The 28,000-nt window shown below is 32.9% G+C and overlaps 2 protein-coding genes across 2 annotated transcripts; one reads left to right on the top strand and one right to left on the bottom strand.

Moving 5' to 3' along the window:
* The first annotated feature begins 149 nt into the window (after window positions 1-149).
* Window positions 150-17,190, top strand: LOC123005639 (dynein axonemal heavy chain 12). The gene is made up of 2 exons (XM_044399473.1): window positions 150-5,120; window positions 10,355-17,190. Exons 1-2 carry the CDS (start codon window positions 150-152, stop codon window positions 17,159-17,161), a joined length of 11,778 nt encoding a protein of 3,925 aa, XP_044255408.1. The 3' UTR covers window positions 17,162-17,190.
* Window positions 17,191-18,897: 1,707 nt separating this feature from the next.
* Window positions 18,898-21,987, bottom strand: LOC123005463. The gene is made up of 3 exons (XM_044399240.1): window positions 21,850-21,987; window positions 20,501-21,231; window positions 18,898-19,317 (listed from the first exon to the last, which is right to left on the bottom strand). The coding sequence occupies exons 1-3, from the start codon at window positions 21,851-21,853 to the stop codon at window positions 19,249-19,251; spliced, it is 804 nt and encodes a 267-aa protein (XP_044255175.1). The 5' UTR covers window positions 21,854-21,987; the 3' UTR covers window positions 18,898-19,248.
* Between the last annotated feature and the right edge of the window lie 6,013 nt (window positions 21,988-28,000).

The following is a 28,000-nucleotide window of genomic DNA, read 5'->3' as shown; positions in this document are numbered from 1 at the left end:
CACGAGTCATGACCCCATTAAATTTTGCATTATTTCAAAATTTGTCAAAAATGTCACAATATGATAAAAATCAAACTGACATTTTATAGACAAGTGATAATCTTGCTTTTATCTTTTTATGAAAAGAAATAATTTGATAAACTCTTTATATGGATAACAAATACAAAGAAATTTTTCGAAGATGTCGAAAAATGCAACCCAAGACTCAAAACATCCCCATTTTGGAAGAAATAATAACCACTACATTATCAGAAGATTTGCTGGAACGTTTCAAAATCTCCTCGAAAAAACGGCATTATTTACTCGAATACAAATGCCAAGTATCGAAAGAAACAAAAAAGAAAGAACACAAGACGAAACTGAAGGAATTATATCCCGAAGTTCCCCAGAAAAACACTTCACATTTTGATATTAGAGCTTTCGCTGAATCAGGTCCCAAAACTATAAAATTAATGTTTGTTTTAAGAGAAATAATGAAGCGGGTGCAAACTGGAGGTCTTCAGGATGTGTATCCTCAAGTAGTCGAAACTATTTTAGAGGAAGCGCGAGATGAATTTATTGAAACGATTCATGGAGTGAGTGTTAATTTGAAAACTAAACCGTTAGACAAAACTGACGGACACATACATCTTGAAACATTCAAATTTTTGGGAAAATCTAAACGCTATGAAGTTTACTTAGCTAACAGAAAGAAAATATTGAGAAAATGGAAACTGCATCATCCTCTAATTCGAGCAGTACTTAATGAATGTGTTACATTTTTACCAGATAAAATTTTTGATTTCGGAGTCAAAAACAGCGAACCTATAGACATTGCCGCCTTAAACGACGTTTTCTATAATTATACCAAGGAAGCAAAAGCTTTGTTCAAAGATCTTTACACAAGACTTTATACTATGGTACAAAAAGACAAAAGTAAGAATAATGATCATCTTTCAGCTTGCACGGGTTTATTTTCGGTTCATATGAGCCAAACAATCATCGAATCGATGAAATATATCACCAGAGTCACCGGAAATGAAGATTTGATTCCGTATCTCAAACTCACTTTGATATTTGGAGAAGACGGTCTTTCTTTAAAACCGACAATGGAAGAAGTCATTGCTTTATATACGCTATTTTTCAGAGAACTTGTTGATACTGGTGAAAATTTCCCAATATTAGAATCGGCAAAAAATGAAGCTTTGAGTGAAAATTGTATGTACCTCAATGTCACCGAAGATTTTGTAAGTTCTTGCATTAAAGAAATGTCGAAGAACATTGCCAAGATGTATGAACCGATTTTTGCATATCTAGGATATGTTGAATCTGAGTTTGGAGATGTCTATGCTGATATTGGAGGAGATTCTAGTGAAGAAGGAGCAATGACTTTTACTAAAGGTTTCAATCAAATTGCTTACTACAAGAGCTACATCAAAAAGGCCATGACTGATTTAACTAATGAATACTTTGCGATTGGTCAACTCATTTTATCTGAATATGTTGATAATTTGAAAGCTTCCTTACAACAAATAATTGACGAAACTCATGCCAAAATCAGTTTAGAACATCGTAGAGAAGACGAAGCAATTTGCCAATGTTTTCAAGATGTTAAAGAGAAAGCACTTGAAATTCCAGCCAACACAGAGGAACTTATAGCACAAGGCAAATACATGATTTGGGTGAAAACTGTTCATCTTAAAGAACTCAGAGAGCGAATCCAGCAAATGTTATACAATCTAGTCAAACTGATTGAATTTGGTGAAATTACTCGCGACCACATGGACTTAAATTCAGATACTGTTAATTGGTTGATGAAAATTGAACCAATTCTTGATCAAAATTCAACCATGTACGAGCAATTTAAGTTTGAAGCTGAGGAAAAATTGCAAAAAACTAAAGAAGAAATAGCAATTGCTCTTCATGATCTAGAACCCAAACTAGTGATTCTAAACGACATGGATGATGTTGTCAATGTGAGAGAGTACGTACACAAAATGGCCCCGTTTTTAGAAGTTATGAGAGATGTTCGAAAGAAAATTCTGTGGAGTAACAAAGAAGAAACCAGTTTGGGTTTTGGAGTCACTACTTTTAATAAATATGAAGAAACAGCAAATCACTTGTTTCCCTTTTATCACCTTTTAAAACTTTGTTTAAATCTTGAAAGGAAAATAGGAGTTTGGTTAGACGGCCAATTTGAATTTCTCAACGCTGATGAGACCGAAGCTCAGATTGAAGAGTTCCAAAAGGAGTTGTTAAAAATTCAAAAAACTTACAGGATTAAGTTACGACAAGCGCAAGCCGAGAATATTCCCTTACGATTCGATGGTATCGTCGATGATCCTGAACTGGTAAACTGGCCAGCGCCGTTAAAACTCACAGCAAAAGCCATTCACAATATCAAAGATTTCAGACCGGCCTTGATAATGATGAAAATCATGTGCAACGATGCTTTATTGAAAAGACACTGGAAAGAAATGTCAGAAGTTGCGGGTTTTGATATGACTCCCAACGCTGGTACTTCACTGAGAAAACTGATGCAAATGGGTCTTGAAGCTGAAATTGACAAATATGAGATTATCAGTTCTAGTGCAACTAAAGAACGAGAACTTTTGAAAAATTTGAATAAAATGCAAGCGGAATGGGTTGATATTTGTTTCAAAACTGGAATTTATAAAGACACAGGAATTCATATCTTGACACAATTGGATGACATTCAAGTCGTTCTTGATGATCACATTCTAAAGACATTAACAATGCGAGGCTCGGTTTTTGTCAGACCATACGAAAATGAAGTTAAGATATTTTATGAGAAATTAACCAGAATTAACAACACAATCGAGGAATGGGGTAAAGTTCAGTCGCAATGGCTGTACTTGTTACCGATTTTTTCCTCAAAAGATATAGTAAGCCAAATGCCAGAAGAAGGGCTTCTTTTCAAAGAAGTTAACGATACCTACAAGAGATACATGGATATGGTCTTAAGGGACCCTCGAGTCACCGAAACCGCTGGTGCTATTGGTGTTTTAGAAGCAATGGTTCACTGCATTGAACTTTTAGAGAAAATCAATGATGGAGTAGTGTCTTACTTGGAGCGAAAACGACTTTTCTTCCCGCGCTTCTTCTTTTTGTCAAATGACGAAATGTTGGAGATCTTGTCTGAAACTAAAGACCCTTTACGAGTTCAACCACATTTAAAGAAATGTTTCGAAGCAATCAATCGGTTAAAATTTGACGATCAATTACAGATTCATGCGATGTATAGTCAAGAAGGAGAACAAATTGATTTTGTCGAAATGATCAAGACTAAGGAGTTCGGAGGTAGTGTGGAGAAATGGTTGATTTTGGTCGAGGACCAAATGGTTAAGTCTGTTCGGGAGCAAATAATTAAAAGTTTCAAGAATTATTTCGTGACGCCGAGGACCAAATGGGTACAAAAGTGGCCTGGACAAGTGGTCCTAGCTGTGTCACAAATGCATTGGACCACTCATGTCCACAAAGCATTAAATCGAGTTGAAGATATGTCTATTGAATCGTTTTCTGAACAACTCAAAAAGCAACTTAAAGACATCGTTGGTTTGATTAGAGACCCAACACTCACTAATTTATCTAGAATTACAATCAAAGCGTTGATTGTAATTGACGTCCATGCCAAAGACGTCGTTCATGACCTTCAAGAAAAGAAGGTGAAAGATGATAAAGAATTCAAGTGGTTGTCACAAATGAGGTATTATTTGGAAGACGATGAGTCCTACGTTCGACTTATCAATGCAACAGTGCGATACGCCTACGAATACTTGGGGAATACCGATCGTCTTGTTATCACACCCTTGACTGATCGCTGTTATCGAACTTTAATTGGAGCTTACCATTTGCACTTGAACGGAGCTCCAGAAGGTCCAGCTGGGACAGGAAAAACAGAAACTACAAAGGATTTGGCCAAAGCAATTGCTGTTCAGTGTGTTGTGTTCAACTGTTCCGATGGTTTAGATTACAAAGCCATGGGGAAATTTTTCAAAGGTTTGGCTTCTTGTGGTGCATGGGCTTGCTTTGATGAATTCAATCGAATTGATATTGAGGTGTTATCAGTCGTAGCCCAACAAATCCTTTCCATAATCATGGCAGTCCGTGCTAACGCCAGTAAATTTCTTTTCGAAGGAACAGAAATATCTCTTAATCCGGCTTGCTATGTTTGTATCACTATGAATCCGGGTTATGCCGGTCGAACAGAATTACCTGATAATTTGAAGGTTCTGTTTCGAACTGTTGCAATGATGGTACCGGATTATGCTATGATTGGTGAGATTTCTTTGTACTCGTATGGTTTTATCGACGCAAGAAACCTTTCTGTGAAAATTGTTACGACTTATAGACTTTGTTCGGAACAGTTGTCGTCTCAAAATCACTACGATTATGGCATGAGAGCTGTAAAATCGGTCCTTTCCGCTGCTGGTAACAACAAAAGGAATTTTCCAGACGAACATGAGGATATTTTATTATTGCGAGCTATACTTGACGTCAATTTACCGAAATTTCTTAATCAAGATCTTCCACTGTTTGAAGGAATCATCTCTGATTTGTTCCCAGGAGTTGTTCTTTCTGAAGCTGACTACAAAATGTTAACACACGCTATGAATGTATGTTGCGAGAAACGTAACTTGCAACCAAAGAACTCTTTTCTTTTGAAAATTATCCAAACGTATGAAATGATGATTGTGAGGTGGGGTTTTATGATCGTAGGGGAACCTTTCGCTGGTAAAACTTCAACACTGCAAATTTTGGCCGATACTTTGACGTTCATCAACAACCAAGGATGTGGCGAAGCAAAAGTACAATATACAATTCTGAATCCTAAAGCGATAACAATGGGACAACTCTATGGACAGTTTGACCCAATTTCGTACGAATGGTCGGATGGTGTCGTTGCAACTTGTTTCCGTAATTATGCCAACGATTCGAGCTCTGATCGGAAATGGATCATCTTCGATGGGCCTGTCGATGCAGTTTGGATCGAAAATATGAACAGTGTTTTGGATGATAATAAGAAACTTTGCTTGATGAGTGGCGAAGTTATGACTTTGTCAAGCACAATGTCGCTTATTTTTGAAGTTATGGATTTGGAGCAAGCTTCTCCAGCGACTGTGAGTTGCAACAAATCTAAAGAAATCTGATTTTAGTTCTAAATAATTTTAATCATGCGATCCAATATTTCGTTATTAGGACCTATAACGACAATTTTTGCAGTTGTTTCTATACATTTGCTCTATTTAACTAATTTCTATCTTAAAAACGAGCTAAATAAGTTGYAACAGAGAAATTCAGTCTTGAAATGACAATTTCTGGTTTACTTTCATAAAATTATTGATTTAAATGAGTTTCAGACTTAAAACCGTCTAAAAACAGATATTTTAAATATAGCTGATCTTGATCGACCAAAATTGCTATCAATTTTGTTCTCTGACGTAAGCAGCAAAGATGTAACTTAGACTTTTATTCTTTTTTGTCTCACTGAATCAATTATACAGGCTGTTCCGGCTAAATTCTACATTAGAAGTATTAGGAGTTCTTACAGTGATATTTATCAAAAATTTTGATTATAGCCAAAATTGTTTAGATCCTGCTCAATGAAAATATTTTCAAGATGGCAGCATTTCCGGTTACACCGGAAATGGGTATCAACTTTGTCATTTTAAATAGAAAGTTATATTTTTTATTGCGTTTTTGGATTACTCACTTGATTTTGATAGAGATTTTATCAGACTTCACTACGCCTAAATTTAACCGTTTTTGAAATAATTTGACTTTTTTGAAAGTCTTTTAATTTGCATCTTCTTCAAAAATTGATAACTCTACCATTAATATTTTGAAATCGTATTTGGCCATATGAAAAAGGAAGGATAGATTTTTTTTCGTGTGTTTATAATTGAAAAAATAATTAACAAACCTCCAAAATGTAAGGTTATAGTCCGGTCAAATTAGTCATAAAAATAGTGGTCAAATAACAAAAATTCCGACAGAGCTAAATTTTGGTGGAGACCTTGGGTACACCATTAGAAATAAAGTGTCAAAAGTCCTCATCGATCCCATGTGTGCTAAAAAAGTTATTGGGGGTCAAAAGTCAAAATTTGAGGTTTTTAAAAAAAATTTCGAAAACGGTAAGTTTTATCAAAAAAGTAGCCCAGAGAAAAATTATAGATCTAAAAATTATCTACAAAAATTGTCTTTATACTTTTTTTCTAAGAATCACTATTCCTGAGTTATCGCGATTATAAAAGTTGAAGGAGTCACGTTCTACATCATATGCACATACAGAGTGCGCCAGAACTCGCACCCCAAAGATAAATGCCATGTAGGGTAAGGCACCAGGAACATAGAAAATATTTAAAAAAAATTCTATCTATAAAAATTTCAAAGTTATGAGAGTTTAAATTTTGCACTTTGACTCTTATTTATTTCTGTAGGATAAATAATTTTCCACGTTTTTTTTGCTACAGGCTATTAGAAGCGGAAACAAGGAAGCTGTATCCTAAACTGTAACTCTGTTTAATGTTATTTGTGGCTTTTATTGACAAAATTTTTGTATCTTTATTAAATAATTATAAAAAAACATTTACAAGGTCATCAGTATTATTAAATAGACATAAAAAATGTCAAATGTCAAAAAATAAATGTCAAATTTTTTTGACAGATAGAATTTTTTAAACATTTTTTCAGTACTCTGGGGACTACCCAATTATTCCCTTTCAAGGAAATGCTCGATTTTTTGAACACCCTGTATGTATTACCAAATAAATTCTTTTTAATTCTAATGGAATTGAGGTATTTATAAGTTTAATGAAGTAGAAGAAAAATTTCAAGTAAGATAAGATACCAGAAACATGGAAAAATGTTTAAAAAATTCTCAGTCAAAAAATTTTTACATTTATTTTTTGACATTTGACATTTTTTATGTCTATTTAATGATACTGATGATTTTGTATTTTTTTTTTTACAATTATTAAGTAAAGGTACAAAACTTTTGCCAACAAAAGCCACAAATAACATTACACAGAGTTACAGTTTAGGATACAGCTTCATTGTTTCCGCTTCTAATAGCCTGTAGCAAAAAAAATATTTTTCCAACCGAAATAAATAGTCAAGTGCAAAATTTAAACTCTCATAACTTCGAAATTTTTATAGATAGATTTTTTTTTCCATGTTCCTGGTACCTTTACCCTACATAGCATTTTTCTTTGAGGCGCGAGTTCTGGCGCACTCTGTATGTGCATATCATGTAGAATGTGACTCCTTCAACTTTTAGAATGGCGATATCTCAGGAATGGTGATTCTTAGAAAAAAAAGTATAAGGACCATTTTTGTAGATAATTTTAAGGTCTATAATTTTTGTCTGAGCTACTTTTTTGTTAAACTACCGTTTTCGAAAAAAATCTAGAAAACGTCAAATTTTGACCTTTGACCCCGGATAACTTTTATAGCACACATGGGATCGATGGGGACTTTTGACATTTTATTCCTAATGGTGTACCCAAGATCTCCACCAAAATTTAGCTCTGTCGGAATTTTTGTTATTTGAAATGTCTATTTCGACCGGACTATTACGTTTGGAAAGTACTCGTAAATGAATTTTTTCAAATGGAAGGCCCCAATTTTTTCTTCACTAAATGAAAGAGAATTTAATTCTGCATCGATCTGTATCAACATTCCCTCTACCTAAATTTAATAATTTCTTCTACGATATTTTAACTTTTTTTACAATAGAAGAAATTCATTATTATCCATGGTAGTTTTCGCATAGCTTGCCATGGAAATTTCTCACTGGAAAAACGCCAAGTTTTTTTTACAATTGTGTTATTATTTTCGTAAATACAAATTAAATTTATTTAATCTAAAATTTTAATAACTTTGATATTCTATTTTTTATTCTTATTTCTATGACAACCTCAATTTCTCAAAATATCAAAAAATTTACTATAACTAGAAAACTATCAAACATAGTATAGGGAAAATACAGATTGAAGCAGAACTAAATTCTCCTCCATTTAGTAAAGAAAAAATTAGGGTATTGATTTAAGGGTATTTGAAGTTTTCTAATTTAACCTTACGTTTTGGCGGTTTGTTAATTGTTTTTTCAATTATGAATACACCAAAAAAAAAGATCTAACTTTTCTCTCTCGGATACCCAAATACAGTTTCAATATAATAAAAAATATAGTCCGGTCAAATTAGTCATAAAAATAGTGGTCAAATAACGAAAATTCCGACAGAGCTAAATTTTGGTGGAGACCTTGGGTATACCATTAGAAATAAAGTGTCAAAAGTCCCCATCGATCCCATGTGTGCTAAAAAAGTTATTCGGGGTGAAAGGTCAATATTTGACGTTTTTTAGATTTTTTTCGAAAACGGCAAGTTTTATCAAAAAAGTAGCTCAGACGAAAATTATAGATCTTAAAATTATCTACAAAATGGTCTTTATACTTTTTTTCCAAGAATCACCATTCCTGAGATATCGCGATTTTAAAAGTTGAAGGAGTAACGTTCTACATCATATGCACATACAGAGTGCGCCAGAACTCGCGCCCCAAAGACAAATGCCATGTAGGGTAAGGTACCAGGAACATAAAAAAAAAATAAAAAAATTCTATCTATAAAAATTTAGAAGTTATGAGAGTTTAAATTTTGCACTTTGACTCTTATTTATTTCTGTAGGATAAATAATTTTCCACGTTTTTTTGCTACAGGCTATTAGAAAAGGAAACAAGTTGTAACTCTGTTTAATGTTATTTGTAGCTTTTATTGACAAAATTTTTGTACCTTTATCAAATAATTATAAAAAAACATATACAAGGTCATCAGTATTATTAAATAGACATAAAAAAATGACAAATGTCAAAAAATAAATGTCAAAATTTTTTGACAGATAGAATTTTTTAAACATTTTTTCAGTACTCTGGGGACTACCCAATTACTTCCTTTCAAGGAAATGCGCGATTTTTTGAACAGRCTGTATGTATTACCAAATAAATTCTTTTTAATTCTAATGGAATCGAGATATTTATAAGTTTAATGAAGTAGAAGAAAAATTTCAAGTAAAATAAGATACCAGGAACATAAAAAAAATGTAAAAAAAATTTTATCTGTCAAAAAAATTTGACATTTGTTTTTTGACATTTGACTATTTTTTATGTCTATTTAATAATACTGATGATTTTGTATATGTTTTTTTACAATTATCTAGTAAAGGTACAAAAGTTTTGCCAATAAAAGCCACAAATAACATTGAACAGAGTTACAATTTAGGACACAGCTTTTTTGTTTCTTCTTCTAATGGCCTGTAGCAAAAAAACTTGGAAAATTATTTTCCCTACAGAAATAAATAGAGTCAAAGTGCAAAATTTAAACTCTCATAACTTTGAAACTTTTATAGATAGATTTTTTTTTAAATTTTTTCTATGTTTGTAGTACCTTACCCTACATGGCATTTGTCTTTGAAGCGGGAGTTCTGACGCACTCTGTATGTGCATACCATGTAGAACGTGACTCCTTCAACTTTTAGAATCGCGATATCTCAGGAATGGTGATTGTTAGAAAAAAAGTATAAGGACCATTTTGTAGATAATTTCAAGATCTATATTTTTTGACTGGGCTACTTTTTTGATAAAACTTACCGTTTTCGAAAAAAATCTAAAAAACGTCAAATTTCGACCTTTGACCCCGAATAACTTTTTTAGCACACATGGGATCGATGGGGACTTTTGACACTTTATTCCTAATGGTGTACTCAATATCTCCACCAAAATTTAGCTCTGTCGGAATTTTAGTTATTTAAAATGTTTATTTTGACCGGACTAATAGTAGAATTATCGAAGATTCAAATCCAAAAAATTTTTAAAATTTCTAAATATTTCGAAAACGGTTAAACTTAGGAAAAGCTAATAAAAACTTTCTCAAAATCACAATACGCAATAAAAAACAACTTTATTTTATAACGAAATTAATGTCCACTTCCAGTGTGACAGGAAGTACCGCCATCTTGAAAATATTTGCATTGAGCAGAACCTAACCGATTATGACTATAGACAAGATTTTAGATAAATATCATTGTTCTAACTCCCAATACTTCTAATGTGGGGTTTAGCSGGAACAGCCTGTATTATAATAAATAATAATAATACCACATCTACCTACATCTCAATTTATAAAATAAATGAAACTTAAAAAATAATAAAAGTAAATAGCCTTTAAGACAAAGTTTAATTACTCTGTGATAATTTGTGAATTATTTTTTTTTATTTTGGATCCCATTGTTGGAACTTTTTAAAAGTAAACTCAGATTTTTTTAGTTGGATGCATTAATTTTAATTATCATAAATTTTAGGTGTCTCGCTGTGGAATGATATACATGGAAGCTGTAACTTTGGGTTGGGAACCTTTTATGGAATCGTGGATTGTGAATTGTAACCCAGATTGGTGTCACGATGAATTTAAAACTCTGATTATCGATCTTTTCAAATGGATTGTACCCCCATGTCTGTATTTCATACGAAAACAGTGTATTCAATACTGTAACATTGGAAATATAAATTTGGTTAAAAATATGATGCAACTGCTTGAAATGACCCTAAATAAGGCTTTAGCCGAGTCGGTGAAAAAAGAAGAAGAGACAAAAAATTTGTTGATTTGGATGCAAGCGGCTTTTATCCAGGCTGGTTTGTGGGGATTGGGGTGTGTCCTAGATTCAGACTCAAAAATAAAATTTGATACCTTTTATAAGCAATTGTGGAGAAATCAGATCGAGGAACATCCGTATCCTCCTTCGATGGAAAAACTTGAATTAAATATACCGATTGAAGGACTTCTCTATGATTACTCTTATCATTTTCGAATGAAAGGCACTTGGAAATTCTGGCCTGAAGTCGTAAGAAACGAAAGGGTTGAAGAATGTTCCAATATTTTGCAGGCATTGATTCCGACTGTCGATACTGCAAGATATATGGGTCTTGTAGACCTCCACATCAGGAATAAGCTACCAGTGTTACTGGTTGGGCCCACAGGGACAGGGAAAAGTTTCTACATTCAAGACCTCTTAATGAACCAACTAGACAAAGAATTGTACTTACCATCTTTTATAACATTCACCGTGAAAATTACAGCAAATCAAACTCAAAATTTGATCATTTCAAAACTAAATAAATTAAGGAGATCGCATTATGGGGCACCAAAAGGCAAGACTTGTGTGCTCTTCATCGACGATATCAATATGCCGTATAAAGAAACATATGGGGCTCAACCCCCTATCGAACTACTCCGTCAGTATTTTGACCACAAGAATTGGTACGACTTGAAAACAACAGAACCAGTGTTTTTACACAACGTCATTTTCCTAGCTGCGATGGGTTTGGTTGGTGGTAGTCGACAAGAAATTTATCCTCGTTTCCTGCGACATTTCAGTATCTTCTCAATCAATGAATTTTCCGAAGAAACAATGGCGAAAATTTACATAAATATCCTACATCTAGGTTGGAAAAATAACGGTTTTCCTAGTGACGTAATCTCTTTAGCTGTGCAAACAGTTGGTGCTAGTCTTGATATTTATAAATCTGCAATGGAAAATCTAAGACCAACTCCTTCGAAAAGTCACTACGTTTTTAATTTACGCGACTTTTCTCGTTTGATTCAAGGCTGTGCAATGCTTCGTAAAGAGTGTGCCGAAAGCAAAATTGTTTTTGCAAAAATTTGGGTACATGAAGTGTTGAGAATTTTCTATGACCGACTGGTCGAAGATACAGATAAAAATTGGTTGTTTTCAAAGTTAAAACTTGTAGTGCGTGATCACTTCAAGGAACATTTTGATACGATTTTTGATAATCTACCCAAGGATCCTGACGGGAATTTGACATTAGATTCTTTAAAAAAATTAATGTTTGGGACATATTTTGATCAAGATTCGAACGACGATGAAAGAAGATATGAGGAAACAGTAAACATCAAGCAATTTGCAGATGTTTGTCAACTTTGTCTGGATGAATATAATGCAACTCATAAAACGAAAATGGATGTGGTTCTTTTTGACTACGCCCTGGAACATCTATCAAAAATTTGTCGAGTGTTATCAATGGCTTGTGGAAGTTGTTTATTGGTTGGTATAAGTGGTTCAGGAAGACAATCTTTAACTAAATTAGCAAGTGAGATTTATAGTCAGCATTTGTATCAACCTGAAATCACCAATAATTATGGTTTAAACGAATGGAGAGATGATATTAAAAAAATTTTGAAAGAAGCAGGAGGTAGAGGACGACATTGTGTTTTTCTCATATCGGAGGGACAAATTAAAGAAGAATCTTTTTTACAAGATATTGATTGTCTGCTTAATTCAGGCGAGGTACCAAATATATACCAAATCGACGAAAGGCAGGAGATTTTGGATATGGTGCGTTTAGCAGCTCAAGGGGGAAACCGAAATCTTGATATTAGTGCCTTACAAATCTTTTATTTCTTCACAAAACGTTGTCGTGAAAAGTTACACATTATTCTGTGCTTCAGTCCTGTGGGTTCCACTTTCAGAAACCGCTTAAGACTCTACCCTTCTCTTATCAATTGCTGCACCATTGACTGGTTTGACGATTGGCCTGAAAATGCTTTAGAAGAAGTTGCTTATAATTGGATGACCGATGTTAATATACCCGATGAAGTTAAAAATCAAGCTGTTATAGCTTGCAAATACTTCCACGTAGAGGCTAGAAAAGTTTCTGAAGAATTTTATCACGCCTCAGGTCGCAAAACTTACATAACTTCTGCTTCCTACTTAGAACTTATCAAATCGTTTACAATTCTCACCAATGAGAAGCAGAAAGAAATACTCACAACGCAAAAACGTTACATTGGCGGTTTGAAAAAACTGTTATTTGCGGCGGAGCAAATCGCCGAAATGCAGAAAAATTTGGCAAATTTACAACCGCAACTTGAAGATATGAATCGAAAGGCAATTGACATGATGAAACAAATTGAAAGTGAAACAATAGAAGTTGAAAAAGCCTCAGAATTGGTGAAAAAAGACGAAAAAGTTGCAAATATTCAAGCAGCAATGGCTTCAGCTTTGAAACGAGAGTGCGAAGCCGATTTGGCTGAAGCTATTCCCATATTAGAGGATGCCATTCGAGCCTTAGACACACTAAAACCAGCAGATATTACTCTAGTCAAATCTATGAAAAATCCACCAGCTGCTATAAAGTTGGTAATGGCGGCCGTTTGCATAATGAAAGATGTAAAACCGGCAAGAATCCGCGATCCTTCCACTGGTCGAATGAACCTGGATTATTGGGGCCCAAGTGTAAAAGTTCTCGGAGACATGAATTTCCTCCAAAGTCTCAAAGATTTTGATAAAGATCACATCAAACCGGAGATAATGGTCAAAATTCGTAAAGAGTTTCTTCCTCACAAAGATTTCAAACCGGCTATTGTTGCCAAGGCATCAAGTGCAGCAGAAGGATTGTGCAAGTGGATTATTGCAATCGACAAATATGATGAAGTCAACAAAATTGTCGCTCCAAAAAAGGAAAAGTTGGATAAGGCCGAACGCGAATTTGCTGCAACGATGGAAATTTTAAGAGCAAAACGAGAACAGGTCAAGCAGTTGGAAGAAAAATTAGCAGTGTTGAATGAACAGTTGGCTGAGGCTGTTCAGAAACAAGGGGAACTGCAAGCCGACGTGGATTTGTGTAAAAATAAGCTAATTCGGGCTCAGAAATTGATAGGAGGTCTTGGTGGTGAAAAAACGAGGTGGACTGCAGCAGCCAACTCACTTCAAGAGCAACATGATTCTTTGGCAGGAGATATTTTGATATCTAGCGGGATTATGGCTTATTTGTCACCTCTTACGGCGTATTATCGTCAAAAAACAGTGGCAGATTGGCACAAATGCGTAACAGAGCTTCAAATACCTTGTTCTGAAGTGTTTGACTTTCTGGTAGTATTAGGATCTGATGTTAAAGTACAAAATTGGTACATTAGTGGACTACCGCGTGATAGTTTCTCGACTGAAAATGGTATAATTCAAGATAATTCAAGAAAATGGTCTTTATTCATCGATCCCCAGTATCAAGCCAGTAACTGGATAAAGAAAATGGAAAAGAAAAATTCCTTGTACGTTGTAAAATTTTCTCATTCCGATTATATGAAAAAAATCGAGAACTGTGTCCAAAACGGTTATCCTGTCTTAATAGAAAGTGTGGGTGAGGTTTTAGAAGCACCAATAGACCCTTTGCTCTACAAAAAAGTTTTCAAGCAAGCAGGATTTGAAGTAATCAGTATGGGCGAAAACGTAATTCCCTACAACAAAAATTTTAGATTATATTTAGCATCACCTTTGAGGAATCCTCATTACTTACCCGAAGTGTTTAATAGAGTGACAATTATCAATTTTGCTTTAACTTTGGAAGGATTACAAGATCAACTGCTGGGAATTGTGGTTGCAGTTGAGAAACCAGATTTGCAACGACTTAAAGAAGAATTGATTGTGCAAAAAGCCGAAAACAAGGCTGCTTTAGATAACGTCGAATTAAATATTTTGAGAACTTTGTCGGAATGTAAGGGTGATATTCTCGAAGACGAATCAGCTATCCAGATTCTAGACGAATCGAAATTATTGTCCATCACAATTCGAGAAAAGCAGAGCAAGTCTTTAGAAATCGAGAAAACCATTGAAGAGTTTCGCGTTTTGTACCAAGGAGTGTCAGAACATTCTGCTGTTCTTTATTACTGCATCTGTGATTTGGGAAATGTTGACCCAATGTATCAATACTCTCTTGATTGGTTTATCAATTTGTACATTGGGTCAATACAAAGAGCTGAAAAATGTAAAAGTGTGGAGAAAAGGTGTTCGAATTTGATCACAGCCTTCACTTTCGATCTTTACTCGAACATTACTCGATCTTTATTCGAAAAAGACAAATTATTGTTTTCGTTTCTACTTTGTTCCAAAATTCTCATTTTTCAAAAAACATTGGATGAGAGGGAGTTTATGTTTCTGTTAACGGGAGGTGTTAGTGTTGAAAACCCTATACCTAATCCAGTCAGTTGGTTACCAAACCAAGCTTGGGATGAAATATGTCGAGTTGACGAATTACCAGCTTTTAACAATTTTCGAGATTCTTTTGTGCAATCGAATCGTGATTGGAAGAGAATTTATGACAGTTATGAACCTGAAAAGGAAAAATTACCATCACCATGGCAAGACAAACTCAACACTTTTCGGAAATTGATTGTGATTCGAATTTTGCGATCTGATAAGTTATTGGTGGGTGCCATCGATTACATTTCGAAAGAAATGGGTGTTAAATACATTACACCTCCTCAATTTAACATCTCGGTTTCTTATAACGAATCCTACAATTTGTGTCCTCTAATCTTTATTTTGTCACCTGGGACGGATCCAATGGCTGCTCTTGTAAAATTTGCAGAAGAAAAGAAATATACTGAAAAGTTTCAGTCGATTTCTTTAGGACAAGGGCAAGGTCCACGCGCCGCTGCTTTAATTCAACAGGGGCAAGATGAGGGATTGTGGGTTTGTCTCCAGAATTGTCATCTAGCAACATCTTGGATGCCCAGTCTTGAGAAAATTTTCGAAGATATGGATTATGCAAATACCAATGACAATTTTAGGTTGTGGTTAACGAGTTACCCTTCCGACAAGTTTCCTGTATCAATTTTGCAAAAAGGTGTAAAAATCACAAACGAACCTCCTACTGGTTTGAAAGATAATTTGTTAAAATCTTACGTTAATGATCCTGTAAAGAATTACGATTTTTACAACGGTTGTCCAGGAAATCAAGAGATGTTTGTCAAGTTGTTATATGGTATAGCGTTTTTTCATGCTGTTGTGCAAGAAAGACGCACTTTTGGTGCACTTGGATGGAATATTCCTTACGGTTTCAACGATTCAGACTTCGATATAAGTGTCCAACAGCTTCAAATGTTTATTAATGAGAGTGAAAATCCGTACGAAGCTTTATCGTATTTGATCGGCGAATGCAATTATGGAGGTCGAGTGACGGACGATTGGGATCGTCGTTTGATTACGACGATTCTTGACGATTTTCTCAATCCTCGAGTTGCCAATTCGAGCAATTATCTCTTTAGCGACGCAGCTGAATGTTACGGTTTGCCTGTAAAAATCGACTACCAGGATTTCATCACTCATATCCAAAGTTTGCCCCATATGCACCCTCCGCAAGTCTTTGGCCTCAACACTAATGCTGGCATAACCAGAGACATGCAGAACTCCCAACGACTTCTCAATTCAGTGCTTAAAGCTTACGGTGAAGTGCAAACGGGAGGTGTTGGCGAAACAGACAAATACATAATGACTCTCTGTTCAGATATTTTATCAAAATTACCAAATCCATTTGATCAGGAAGAAGCTGTTCGGCGATATCCCGTTCAGTATTCTGAATCTATGAATACGGTGCTGGTACAAGAAATGGACCGTTTCAACCGATTGCTTGCCGCCATTCGAAACTCTTTGATCAACATGCAGAAAGCGATCCAAGGTTTGGTATCGATGACTCCCGCTTTGGAAGCATTTGCTACTTCCCTCATGATGGCTCGAATTCCGTCAAATTGGGCAAGTAGTTCGTACCCAAGTCTCAAAAATTTGCCACACTACGTGGCCGATTTCTTAAGCAGAATTGAGTTTCTCGAAAAGTGGTTCAAACAAGGAAAACCGGATGATTACTGGATATCTGGTTTTTTCTTCACGCAAGCGTTCCTAACTGGTGTTAAACAGAATTATGCAAGAAAGTATACTATTCCCATTGATAAACTGACGTTTGATTTTGAAATTTTAAAAAAGGATCGCAGTGACAGAGCACCGAAGGATGGGGCATATATTTATGGGTTATTTACGGATGGAGCAAGATGGGATAGAGTGAAAGGACAGATTGATGAATTGTTACCAAAAGTCTTACACGATACAATGCCAATGATTTGGATTAAACCAATTAAGGATTCTGAGTATAGAGAAAGAGGCAGATACAAGTGTCCTGTTTATAAAACATCAGAAAGAAGAGGTGTGTTGTCGACTACGGGACATTCTACTAATTACGTGCTACCAATTTTAATGGAAACAAGTGTAAAACCTTCGCACTGGATTAAGAGGAGTGTGGCACTGCTTTGTCAACTAGATTAAACACACAACACAGAGAAAAGTATATGTAATATCACTCTGTTAATAATAAATGACAAAAAATACAGCTACGACCAATACATTTAATTTTTTTAACTGGAATTACCAAGTAAAAATTTTGGTGAGAATGGCTTTTTTATTTTTGTTACAGAATATTTTGCTAACAAATTGTGGTTGTGTTGGTTAATAATGTTGATTTTTGTAATAAAAGTACAGGGTGTTTCACACAACTTGCGCCTATTGTCTAGTAGATTTCATTGAAATTGGCATACTAGGTGGCTATGGAATCTCATATTTAAGTTTGTAACCCTGCGCATGTTCCTGGTATAACAGCAAATGGGGAATTTGTTTTTCTTTGATTAATTTTTAACTATCTTAACCTCACTTTTTTAGTGACAAATTTAATTCCTTAATATGTAAAGCCTCTTTCACATTTAAAGCGCGGTTTACATAATCATGGACTATTGTTATGCTAATTTCAATGAAATGGATTGATTATACGCACCCAAATCTACAAAAGTCACAAAACCCTAGATACAAAAAATACACATTTAATTATTTAATTTTTGGAAACCCATGATAGTAGTTGTCAAACTAATAACTGTTTCATATTCATTAATAGTCATAAACTGCACTTTTTCAGAAACAATTATTATTATTAAATAGACATAAAAAATGTCAAATGCGGAAAAATATGTCAAAATTTTTTGACAGATAGAATTTTTTAAACATTTTTCCATGTTCCTGGTATCTTATCTTTCTTGAAATTTTTCTCTGGGGTGCGAGTTCTGACACAGCCTGTATATATGGGGACTTTTCTAATATCATTCTATCGTTATTACAATGCAATTGTGATATACCTAGGTATTTCTGAAATTTTCTAAGATGAAACCAAAAATATTTATTCTAGTTTTCACTATACAAGGTGTCCTACGTAAGACTTTCGGATATAAGTATCTAAGTAATCTAAGTATTTGCGAGTTTTATTTATATTTATTTTTAAACTTAATATCGAGAGATAAGATAATTTGTAATCTTAATAAGTAAATTTATGATTTAGGTACTTTAAAAAAAGAACGGTCCTACTCGTATCTCGGCGACTAATTTCAGTCGTGTTGCTTTTCGATTTGTCTTTTTATTTGAAGTTTCATGTGCAGTTACTTCAAAAACGGACATACGTTTACAAATTATCTTGATCTTTGGATACAAAATTGCATTGTTCTGTATATTGTCACCTTTGTCTTGATAGTTTTGTTAAAAATGATGATAAAATTTTTTTTATTCAATTTATTATTTAAATAAAACTCAGTGTCAAATAGTAAGTGTAATTAGTATTTTTGGTTCCATTTAAAAAATATCAAAAATACACCGCTGATATTTATTGTATACTAATATTTACACAAAAAACTGTTTGAAGTTTTATTTAACTTAAAATTAAATTCAGTAATATTCTTTCTCCATTATTTATCAAGTTTCTGAGATGCCTACAATATTTTAAATTGTTTTTATTATTATACTATTTTACATACACTGGTGGACACGGAATTGTGGACATCAAATTTATGTCAGTTCAAAAAATGTTAATGTATTATTGTCATTATGATTGGCGTTTGAAACTAAATTTTGAAATTTTTAGTTGAAATTTATTTTTGGCGTCGATTTTCCGAAACAATAATACCAGCAATACGTGTTTTTATATAAGTTTAATAAATTATTTTGATTTGTTGTCATTTTTTCTCCAGCTATGAGGACAAAAATTACAAAAATCAAAAGTGAGGTTAGTTGCTTAAGGCCCGTTTTACATTTTTATGTCAGTCGAATGACAAATCGTCCAAAATTCCGTGTACGTACTGAAATAGAGGAAACCGCCGCCGTAAATACAAAACGTAATCTAAATGTTTTCCCTATTTGATAGTCAGCTTTTGGTTCTTGATTTTCTTTCTAACACTTTTAAAATCTTGATTAAAAAAGATTGCTGAAAGCAAAACCTCGACAAAATTTCTAAGACAAAGTAATAATTTATGTTGTCTACTATATTATGTATGTACAGAAATAAATAATGTATAAAAACCTAAAAATTATAATTCGCTTCAGAGGATATCATCGTCCGAATTTTTTCTTGATCTTGGTTTTTTGGGGGGTACTGGCGGTCTCTCCAACTGAAAATTATAAATTACTGTTAATAAAAATATCAACTTTTTCGATTACATTGCTTAAGTAGGTACTACAACTTCTTTGTGTGTTTTCATCATAATTTTGAAAGTTTTGCTATATCCGAACGAGGCAAAGCCGAGTCTGGAATAGCAGATGAGCCCGCAAAAACGTTTTAGGTACATGTTACAAACAATATTTTTTTGTTAAATGAGTCCCTAAAACAGCTATTTTCGAAAGCGTATGAAAAAAAGAATTATTCTATCAATACGGCGATGTCTGGAACAATCGTTTGATTTTCCCTATTCTCTGGTTTCTGCCTCAGGGTGTAAAGTCGGTTTGAAAGCGTTGCTTAAGTATATTTTTTTAAATAATAAAAACACTTCTCGTTAAAAAAATAAAGCAACTTTTTATTTTTTTTTAATTTCATTAAATTTATTATACAAGGTAATTATAACTGATTCAGTTTTCAGTACGCAAAAGATAAAATAATTAAAAGCATTTTCTCATTCTGCTATTTGCTATACTGCAACCGGATATGGTTTTAGTTTTCAAACAATTTGATGTTTTTGTATACACTCCCGAAAACATCTGTTTTAGGAACTCATTTGAGTCCCTAAAATGAGTCTTTTCCGGACTCAATAAAATAGTACGCAAAACGGTTATTTTAAGTACTCAGTCCCCAAAAACAGTTTTTGGGACTAAAAAATAAAATTGGTTAGTGTGGTAACAAAATTTTTTAATTAGTAAGAGGTGTGAATTCGTGTTTTGGGAGCTTTAACAAAAAAATCTTGTATGCACCACGTATGCAAAAGGTTTTAGGTGACTCCTCTCATTAAAGACTCGTCTCCTACGTCGCCTCGTTATTAATTACGATTCGTCCCCTAAAACCCCATTTTGCGTAATTGATACATAAATAGCTATTATCAAAGATGTTGGTTGTGATATAACTTTACAATTGGTTTCATTAAAAACGGAACAATGACTGTAAGATAAACCTTACTTTATCACTGTTTTTCATAGATTGTTATTGAATTTAAACAGGGAGGTTAAAATATTATTACACAACACACTCATGTCATCCCCAACTATAAATAAACGCCCGTTACTATTGTGATTATTTTTGTCAAATAATAAGGTCACTTTTGCCAGTGACTAAAAATTAAAATTAACAACATATGTACTAATTACCTGTGTGTTTGAAGTACAGACATTAGCACATTTATTTTCTCTGAGACATTTTTTTAAACGTTCATTAGGACGATGTGTTCTATGCGGTGTGTATGCCAACGTTAATGATCTTTTTACACTTTCCGAAGGAACATACTTTACATAACAATCATCGTCCGAGTCATATTCCATTCCTTGATTATATGAATCATTTTCGTTTACAATTTCGTAATGGTGTCCCGGCAAAATACCATGCTTTTGCAAAGCATCGTAAGCTACACTATCTTTCATTTTGATTTTTTTTGCCAAATCACATAGAAATCGCAAGTATAAATCCTGTTGTTTCGACTTGGAAATATCTTCATTCATTTCGATAATAGGTTCGTATTCGTGTAAAAAATTGGTGGAATCATCGATTTTTACACTAGTAGACTCGTGTATTAAAGGAAGAGAATTTTGTTTTGTAAAGTCGCTTGTAATGGACTCGTATTCACTAGTTGTTATTCTGRGTAAAGGCAGTGATGAAACTTCAAGTTTTGTGGTTTTGGGTGGGAGGTGGTCAGTTTCATAAACGTTGTTTTCACTTTTCCTATGCGCATTTCGCATCTCTACGTCTTTTTGATCTAGAGAACAAGTGCAACGTTTACGATTTCTCCTGAGTATGTGTATATAAACACTTAAGGCGAATACTAGAACAGTTGCGGTGACGGTGTAGCAAAGGGCTGCAATTTGCAGCGTCTCCGACCAAAAATCTGAAAAAAAAACATTAGAACATGAATCTAATAAAAAATGCTASAATTTTTTTTATTCACAATCACTAATGTAATATGCCGATTACTAACCTTTTAAAGGGGTAAAGCTAATGAACAGTAATATAATTTTATCCCTTGAGTGGTAATATGCAGGTTTGCCAACGTTAGATTACAAAAATACCGGAAATTTTTTCTTTCAAATTGTCAAGTTTACATAATATTTTGCTAAATGAGTATTCAATTGCTTTTGTAGCAGTTTCTCTTACTTTTGGGGAAGTACACTGCTCCATTTCAACAATTTTAATATCAGATTCGCATATTATTTCAATATTTTTTCTTACATTTCTGAAATGTCAAAAATCAAGCTCAATTTGAATGACCTATCACGTTTAGACCTTTGTTATAATTTTATTTTATTCAATTTTTTGACTAAAAATGATATGATTATGAATAAAATAGCATACAAATCTCGGTGGTAATGGCATTACCCCTTGTGCTTTAATGCCATATTTACCACCTCGTTTATAATGTACTATTACTCACCTCGATTGTAATACTATACTACAACTATTCTTTTCTAATTTTAGTAAGAATCTCAATAATAAACATTTAACTTACTCATTAGTGCAATAAGTGATGATAAGTGATCATCTTTCAAATTCTCCTTACACCACTAGCGCACTACTATTTATTATTACACAAAAATGTTCCTAAGTACATTGCTTTTAGGCAAGTCTACAAATTACTCATTCACAAATCTTTGTAAATAAACATATTTGCGACATAATTGTAAATTTAATCTATCCTAACCTAATCTAATCAAAATTATCTACTACCAATATAAATTTAATAGCTACTTGCTATGTGGTAATCTATATCCAAAAGTAGGTATAATTTTAATTATTATCAGTTGCAGCAAGTAGCTAAAAATTTAACTTTAAAAAAAAACATAGACAAAGAATAATATTAATTTATATAGTAAAATACAACCTTCAAAGTTATTCAGTTCTTCAGTTGATTAAGGCGCTTTTTTCCAAAGCATTCTTCGAAAAAACGCTTTTTTAAAATTTGATCAGCATGTAAAATTTGATGATATCGTATAATACATACATCGTTGTAATCAGGAACAAAGAGACTTTTCAAAAATACAGAAATCAAATATGGCGTCCATAAGAAAATCCAAAGTTGAGTCTTGTAACTCTGATATCAAGAGTGCCGTCGAAAATACGAGGACAGATTTAGATTCCTTGTAAAAAAGTGCCTTAAGAACGTCCTAGTTAAAAACGTCTAGGTCTTTTAGTTTGCGCTTGAAAAAATAAAAACCAAAATTACAAATTTCCGTTTTTTGCGAATAATTCAAAAACTAAAAGTGACACATTAAATTTTCTTTCAGATTATTGTTCAGCATAAAAATACGCAACTTTGCCCTAATTTAAGCGACCTCGTACCTCTGATAATAACTGAGCTCCCCATTGTGGAGTTCGAAAAACGAACAGCCCTGTATATGACTCACCCTGTATATTGTTTCAGTTTCAAATTAATAAGCGAAACTATTATTATTTGGCTAAACACTAAAAAATAAACCTCTACACAAAAAAAATACTAAATTACTCATAGGAATCAACATAAATACGGGATTATGTTGTTCTAATTTTTGAAAGAATTTTATCAAAGTAAAATCTAAAACAATAGTTTAACGACTCCAAGTACCTTAGGTACCAAGTCTTAGGTGGGACACCCAGTAGCAGCTGTAACATGACTTTGGAAAAAAATCAAAAGAATATTTAGATAGAGATCTGCAAAACAATGTCTATGATAACGACATAATAGCTAATTTAAAAAGATGATGTATTGCGACAAGGAATTTTGCTAAAAAGAAAAATTTTTTGGTCTATTTTGAGCGTTTACTTTTTGTTTTACAATACTTGCACACGCCACTGTCAACATCAACGTAAATATACAGGGTGTCCCAGCGAATTGGTAAAGTGCAATATTGACCTTTAAACGATAAAATTTTAAAACATGTATATAGAAAATTGATAGATACTAATCTAGTCCAATGCCTAAAATTATTTTCAACTATACAGCGTGTCCCAAAAATAAGTTACAATACAAACTAGTGTTTTTTTAAATGAAACACCTGATGTTTCTAGCATTTTTGGATGCATATTTTTATGACAATCTTTTCAAGCTAAACTTTTATTGGTCGATTTTGTAAAAAACGTTATAAATACTGAAATTTGGATTATTTCATTGTAAAAATAAAGAATAATGGATTCAATTTAACATAAATGTGATTATTAAGTGGTATTTCTTCCATTTCTTCTGTAACTGTGCACTCTTTGGCTACTGCAATAATAGTTATTATTTTTTTTAATATTTAAAGTTAAATATCTTTTTAGTTATTGATTATAAACACCTAAAAGTAAATGATTTTGGAAAGACAATTTATTAATCTCTTAAATGCAAAAACAATAAATAGGGTGGTCCATTTAAATTTTTTAAGTTATTGAACTTTTAAGAGACGTCTTCATTTTTTTAACTTTGCAAATGCAACACACTAAAAAAATGTTACAGCCTTATAGCTTGTACTTTCTTCGTTGCAGAAAGAAAAGAAAAAAATTGTTCTAGCTGTCTTAGTTTTTGTGTAATAAATTTTTAAAAAATACKTGTTTTCGTCAAAAAAACTTATTTTTAAAACTAAGCAAAATCGACCAATAAAAGTTTAGCTTAAGAACATTGTCATAAAAATCCACATCCAAAAATGTTAAGAAACATATGGTGTTTCATTTAAAAAAACACAAGTTTGAATTGTAATTTATTTTTGAGACACGCTGTATAGTTGAAAATAATTTTAGGCGATGGACTAGATTAGCTTCTCGTATACATATTTTATTTACATATTTTAAAATTTTATCGTTTATAGGTCAATATTGGACTTTACCAACTTGCTGGGACACCCTGTATTTACATTATGATTAAATTATTACTCGGTTCCAGTAAAACTTAGCTTTCTGACACGTTGGACATACACGTTCTTCTTTCTTACCCACACAGTTTTGCCCGTCCAGGTAAAAACGTGTAAAAAGAACAAAGTCAATGGGCCCCTTAAGGTTGAACTATACTGAATAAAAAAATAAATCGTTATTTAAAAATTCTGAAAAAAATATCATAACTTTTTCATGGCCTTAGCAGCAATATATCTTAATTTGAAATTTTTTGTCGGTGCCGTTTAAAAATGAATGCTATACAAAAAAGTTTATTATCTTAGCTAATGATGGAACAAGTTTAGTAAAAATTTTAATAAACCTTGTTTTAGGCACTTTTATCTGTTTTCAAGGAAAACTTTATGCAAAAATTGTTTTTAAAATTAAAAATTACAATAATCTTAGTAGTGTGTTTTTATCAACCTATCGGTATTTCGGTTGCAATCTGGTCTCTACTTCCGCCGAAATCCGGTCATGCTTTTCTAGAACTGACCGTAGCCGCAATCCGGACACACCGATAAAAACTACTTTTTTTTTGGTTTACTTATTTTTTGATCAAAGTTCAATGGGCAAACAGTTAACAATAAATACTTTAAACTAAATAGTGAATGAGCTGTATGAAATTGAATTCACAAATTTAGTTATGACCCTCGCATTTGCCTTACTTGACCCTACCTATATTTTTTATTGTATAAAATTATTATAGTTCAACTTCATATTTTAGGAGAACCTTCCGTTTTTGCACCTTTATAATCACTTTTTATTTGTCATATTTTTCAAATTTCTTTTTGCAAAGTGAGATAAATAAAATTCTTCATAAAATATCTTCCACTGTGAACCTCCAAAATAATCTCAAATCTTTTTTTTTAGATTATAATTAATTACAGCGAAAGAAAAATTATGTCCCATTAGTAAATAACAAATAACCAAAAATTATGTTAATTAATGAACAAAAGTGACTACTAATTTATTATAACTCTGATTTTAAGTCGGTGATTTACCATAATGCATCCACTTGCCTAGTCGACTCTACGGATTTTATTATTTTATGATCATGTTAATATATTAATTATTAATTATTATTAATTAATATTGTAATTACTAATTACAATTAAAGAAAAATTGTGTTATTACTAGTAAATAACAAATAGCCAAAAATTATGTTAATTAATAAACAAGAGTGGTAACTGATTATTATTACTGATTATTTGAATTTTTAATTGCGGTTTACTGTAAACTGGTAAACTTATAGAGAGTATAACAATAAATAGTAATTATTTATCTAAATTAAAAAATTTTCGTCCTAGTATGACCGACCTCCTTACTAAAATTTTTCTAAATAAAACATTTTTCATCCACTTGCCTAACCGAAACCGGGTCTAAGAGTTTTATGATCGTAATGTTATTTCTACCCTTCTCTACTTGTTTACCTATCTGCTGAAGTCAAGATCCTAGAAGCCGGTTTAGAAAAAATCCCTCTAGTGGCTAGTAGAAATATCAGATCACAAAGAAACGAAGAAATGAACCAAATCTATTTGATTGGGACCAAGTATATGTTGGGTTGTCGGTTACGGCACTAAATATAGCGCCACCCTGTGTGCCAGAAACACATTACTTCCCAGTATAGTTCAACCTTAAGAAACAGTAATTTTAATATCGAGCGATCAAGATAATTTGTAATCGAGTCATCCTTGGATTCAAAAACGTATGTCTATAAAATGTCAAGTAAAATGACAAGTAGAAAGGTAAAACAGCATGATCAAAAAGGTGATAATTATAATAACTAAATTTATAATTTACTTTCACAAAAGTATGGTCCTATTCGTATTATGATACGTCGGCGACTAATTCCAGCCCATTTTGCAGTTTTACCTTACGACTTGTCATTTTATTTGATGTTTCACGTGAAGTTAGATCAAAAGCAGACATACATTCTCGGATGCCAAGATGACTCGATTACAAATTATCGTGTTCGCTTGATCTTATCACCTATTGTCTTTGTTGCCTCATTTAAAAATGATACAAAAACTTAACAAAAAGTAACTAAATAGAAGTGATGTCAGTTTACTGATAAGTAATAGTAAATACACTACCGTTTCGGTAATCTTTATTATTTTTAAGGTTTGTTGTAAGTCCGTCTATTTATAGTTTTTTTTTTATAAACTGTGATGACCTAAAAGGCCATACCCTGCCCGCCGAAAGTGAATACCTGAGCGCCAAATTCAAATGAAAACAAAATGGCCGAAAAGTCGTGATCGTCACCGAAGTGGTTAGGAACCTACGTTGTGTTCAACTAAGCTACAGCGCGGGTGATTTGAAAACTGCAGTGCGGTTGTTTTTGTTTGAAAACTACTGTGTGGAACACCTTGCCAAGTCATCCCCTCGGTTTGGCGCCACTTTTTCACTGCAAACTCCCGGGCTAAACCCATAAGACACGTTCGCAAGTCATCCCCTCGGTAATAGTTTCTCGTGGGCAAGCCTTATTTCTTTCGTACGCAAAAACTTCCGAAACCCATAAGACACGTTCGCAAATCATTTTGAAATATTTGGAGTTTTTCAAAAATTTTTGGATCTGCACCTTCCACTTTAAAAATCGGTAACTCTGCTATTTTTAAAAATTTTCAATTCGTTTTTTTGGCGTTTGAAAGATAAAGTTTAGATCTTTCCTCCGGTGTTTTCAAATTTTGAAAAAGAAATTAACAAACCATAAAATTTTAAGGTTACTTTTGTAATAATTCAAATACCCATAACTCAATTTTTCCAAATAAAATACCCCAATTTTTAATTTACTAGATGGAAAAGAATTTAATTCTGCATCGATCTGTATTAACATCCCTATACCTAAATTTAATAATTTTTAAGTTATGGTGATTTTTTGTTGAGACTGCCGAAAATCTGTTATTAGCCACATTCGTTTTCGTATAGTTTGCTATGGAAATAAAAAATGTCAAAATTGTTTCTCAATAAATGTCGACAGTGACTTATTTTTGACAAATAGTGCCAAAATATGTAGAGTCAAAGCTACTCAAACTTAGATTTAATTAATTTATTTTGTATTTATGGAGAGTGTAACAAAATTATGATGACGTTCTTTAAACAAAAATATTTTTTTCACTTGTTAGCTTTATATAATGATCGCATGGTAGAACCTATCAATAATAATTAAGTTTGCATAACTTTGATTCTCCATATTTTGACACTATTTGTCAAATAGTAATTTACTGTTGACGTTTGTTTAGAGAAAATTTTGACATTTTTGATTTCCATAGCAAACTATGTGAAAACGGGTGTGGTTAGTAATAAATTTTCTGTAGTCTTAAAAAAAAGTCCATACCTTGAAAATTATTAAATTTAGGTATAGGGAATGTTAATACAGATCAATGCATAATCATATTCTCTTGTATTTAGTAAAATAAATACGATTATTCTAACTCTCAATACTTCTAATGTGGGATTTAGACGGAACATCCTGTATATTAAAGAATTTAAATTTATTTGAGAGTGAGAAGATAAGAACTGAAATGAAAATACACGATATTGATGATTAATGCTAAAACGGTGAAACACCTTGTTACCCGGCCCAGCTGGAGTGTCACACTTTATGTTCGTGGCTGTACACGTTCAGGGATCGCCAATTTTCTTTGCTCCGCATCTCTTTTTAAAAAGGTGACAGGAAGTTTTGGTAGATGTTGAAGTAATAAAAACTAACTCTATAGTTTCCAGGAACGTCGCCGATTTTGTTTATCGTTTCTGCGAAACCCCCGGCTGGGTCGATTTCCGGT

This window comes from Tribolium madens, unplaced genomic scaffold (assembly GCF_015345945.1).
Source record: "Tribolium madens isolate multiple individuals breed KSU strain unplaced genomic scaffold, Tmad_KSU_1.1 Scaffold_20;HRSCAF=117;Tcas5.2_LG4, whole genome shotgun sequence".
NCBI lineage: Eukaryota > Metazoa > Arthropoda > Insecta > Coleoptera > Tenebrionidae > Tribolium > Tribolium madens.
This window is presented reverse-complemented; position numbering and strand designations above follow the sequence as displayed.

Excerpts from the sequence above, each read along its gene's own strand:
- LOC123005639 (XM_044399473.1), top strand. The coding sequence starts at position 150 with ATGGATAACAAATACAAAGAAATTTTTCGAAGATGTCGAAAAATGCAA. Across the intron at positions 5,121-10,354 it reads AGCAAGCTTCTCCAGCGACT|GTGTCTCGCTGTGGAATGAT; the intron begins GTGAGTTGCAAC and ends CATAAATTTTAG.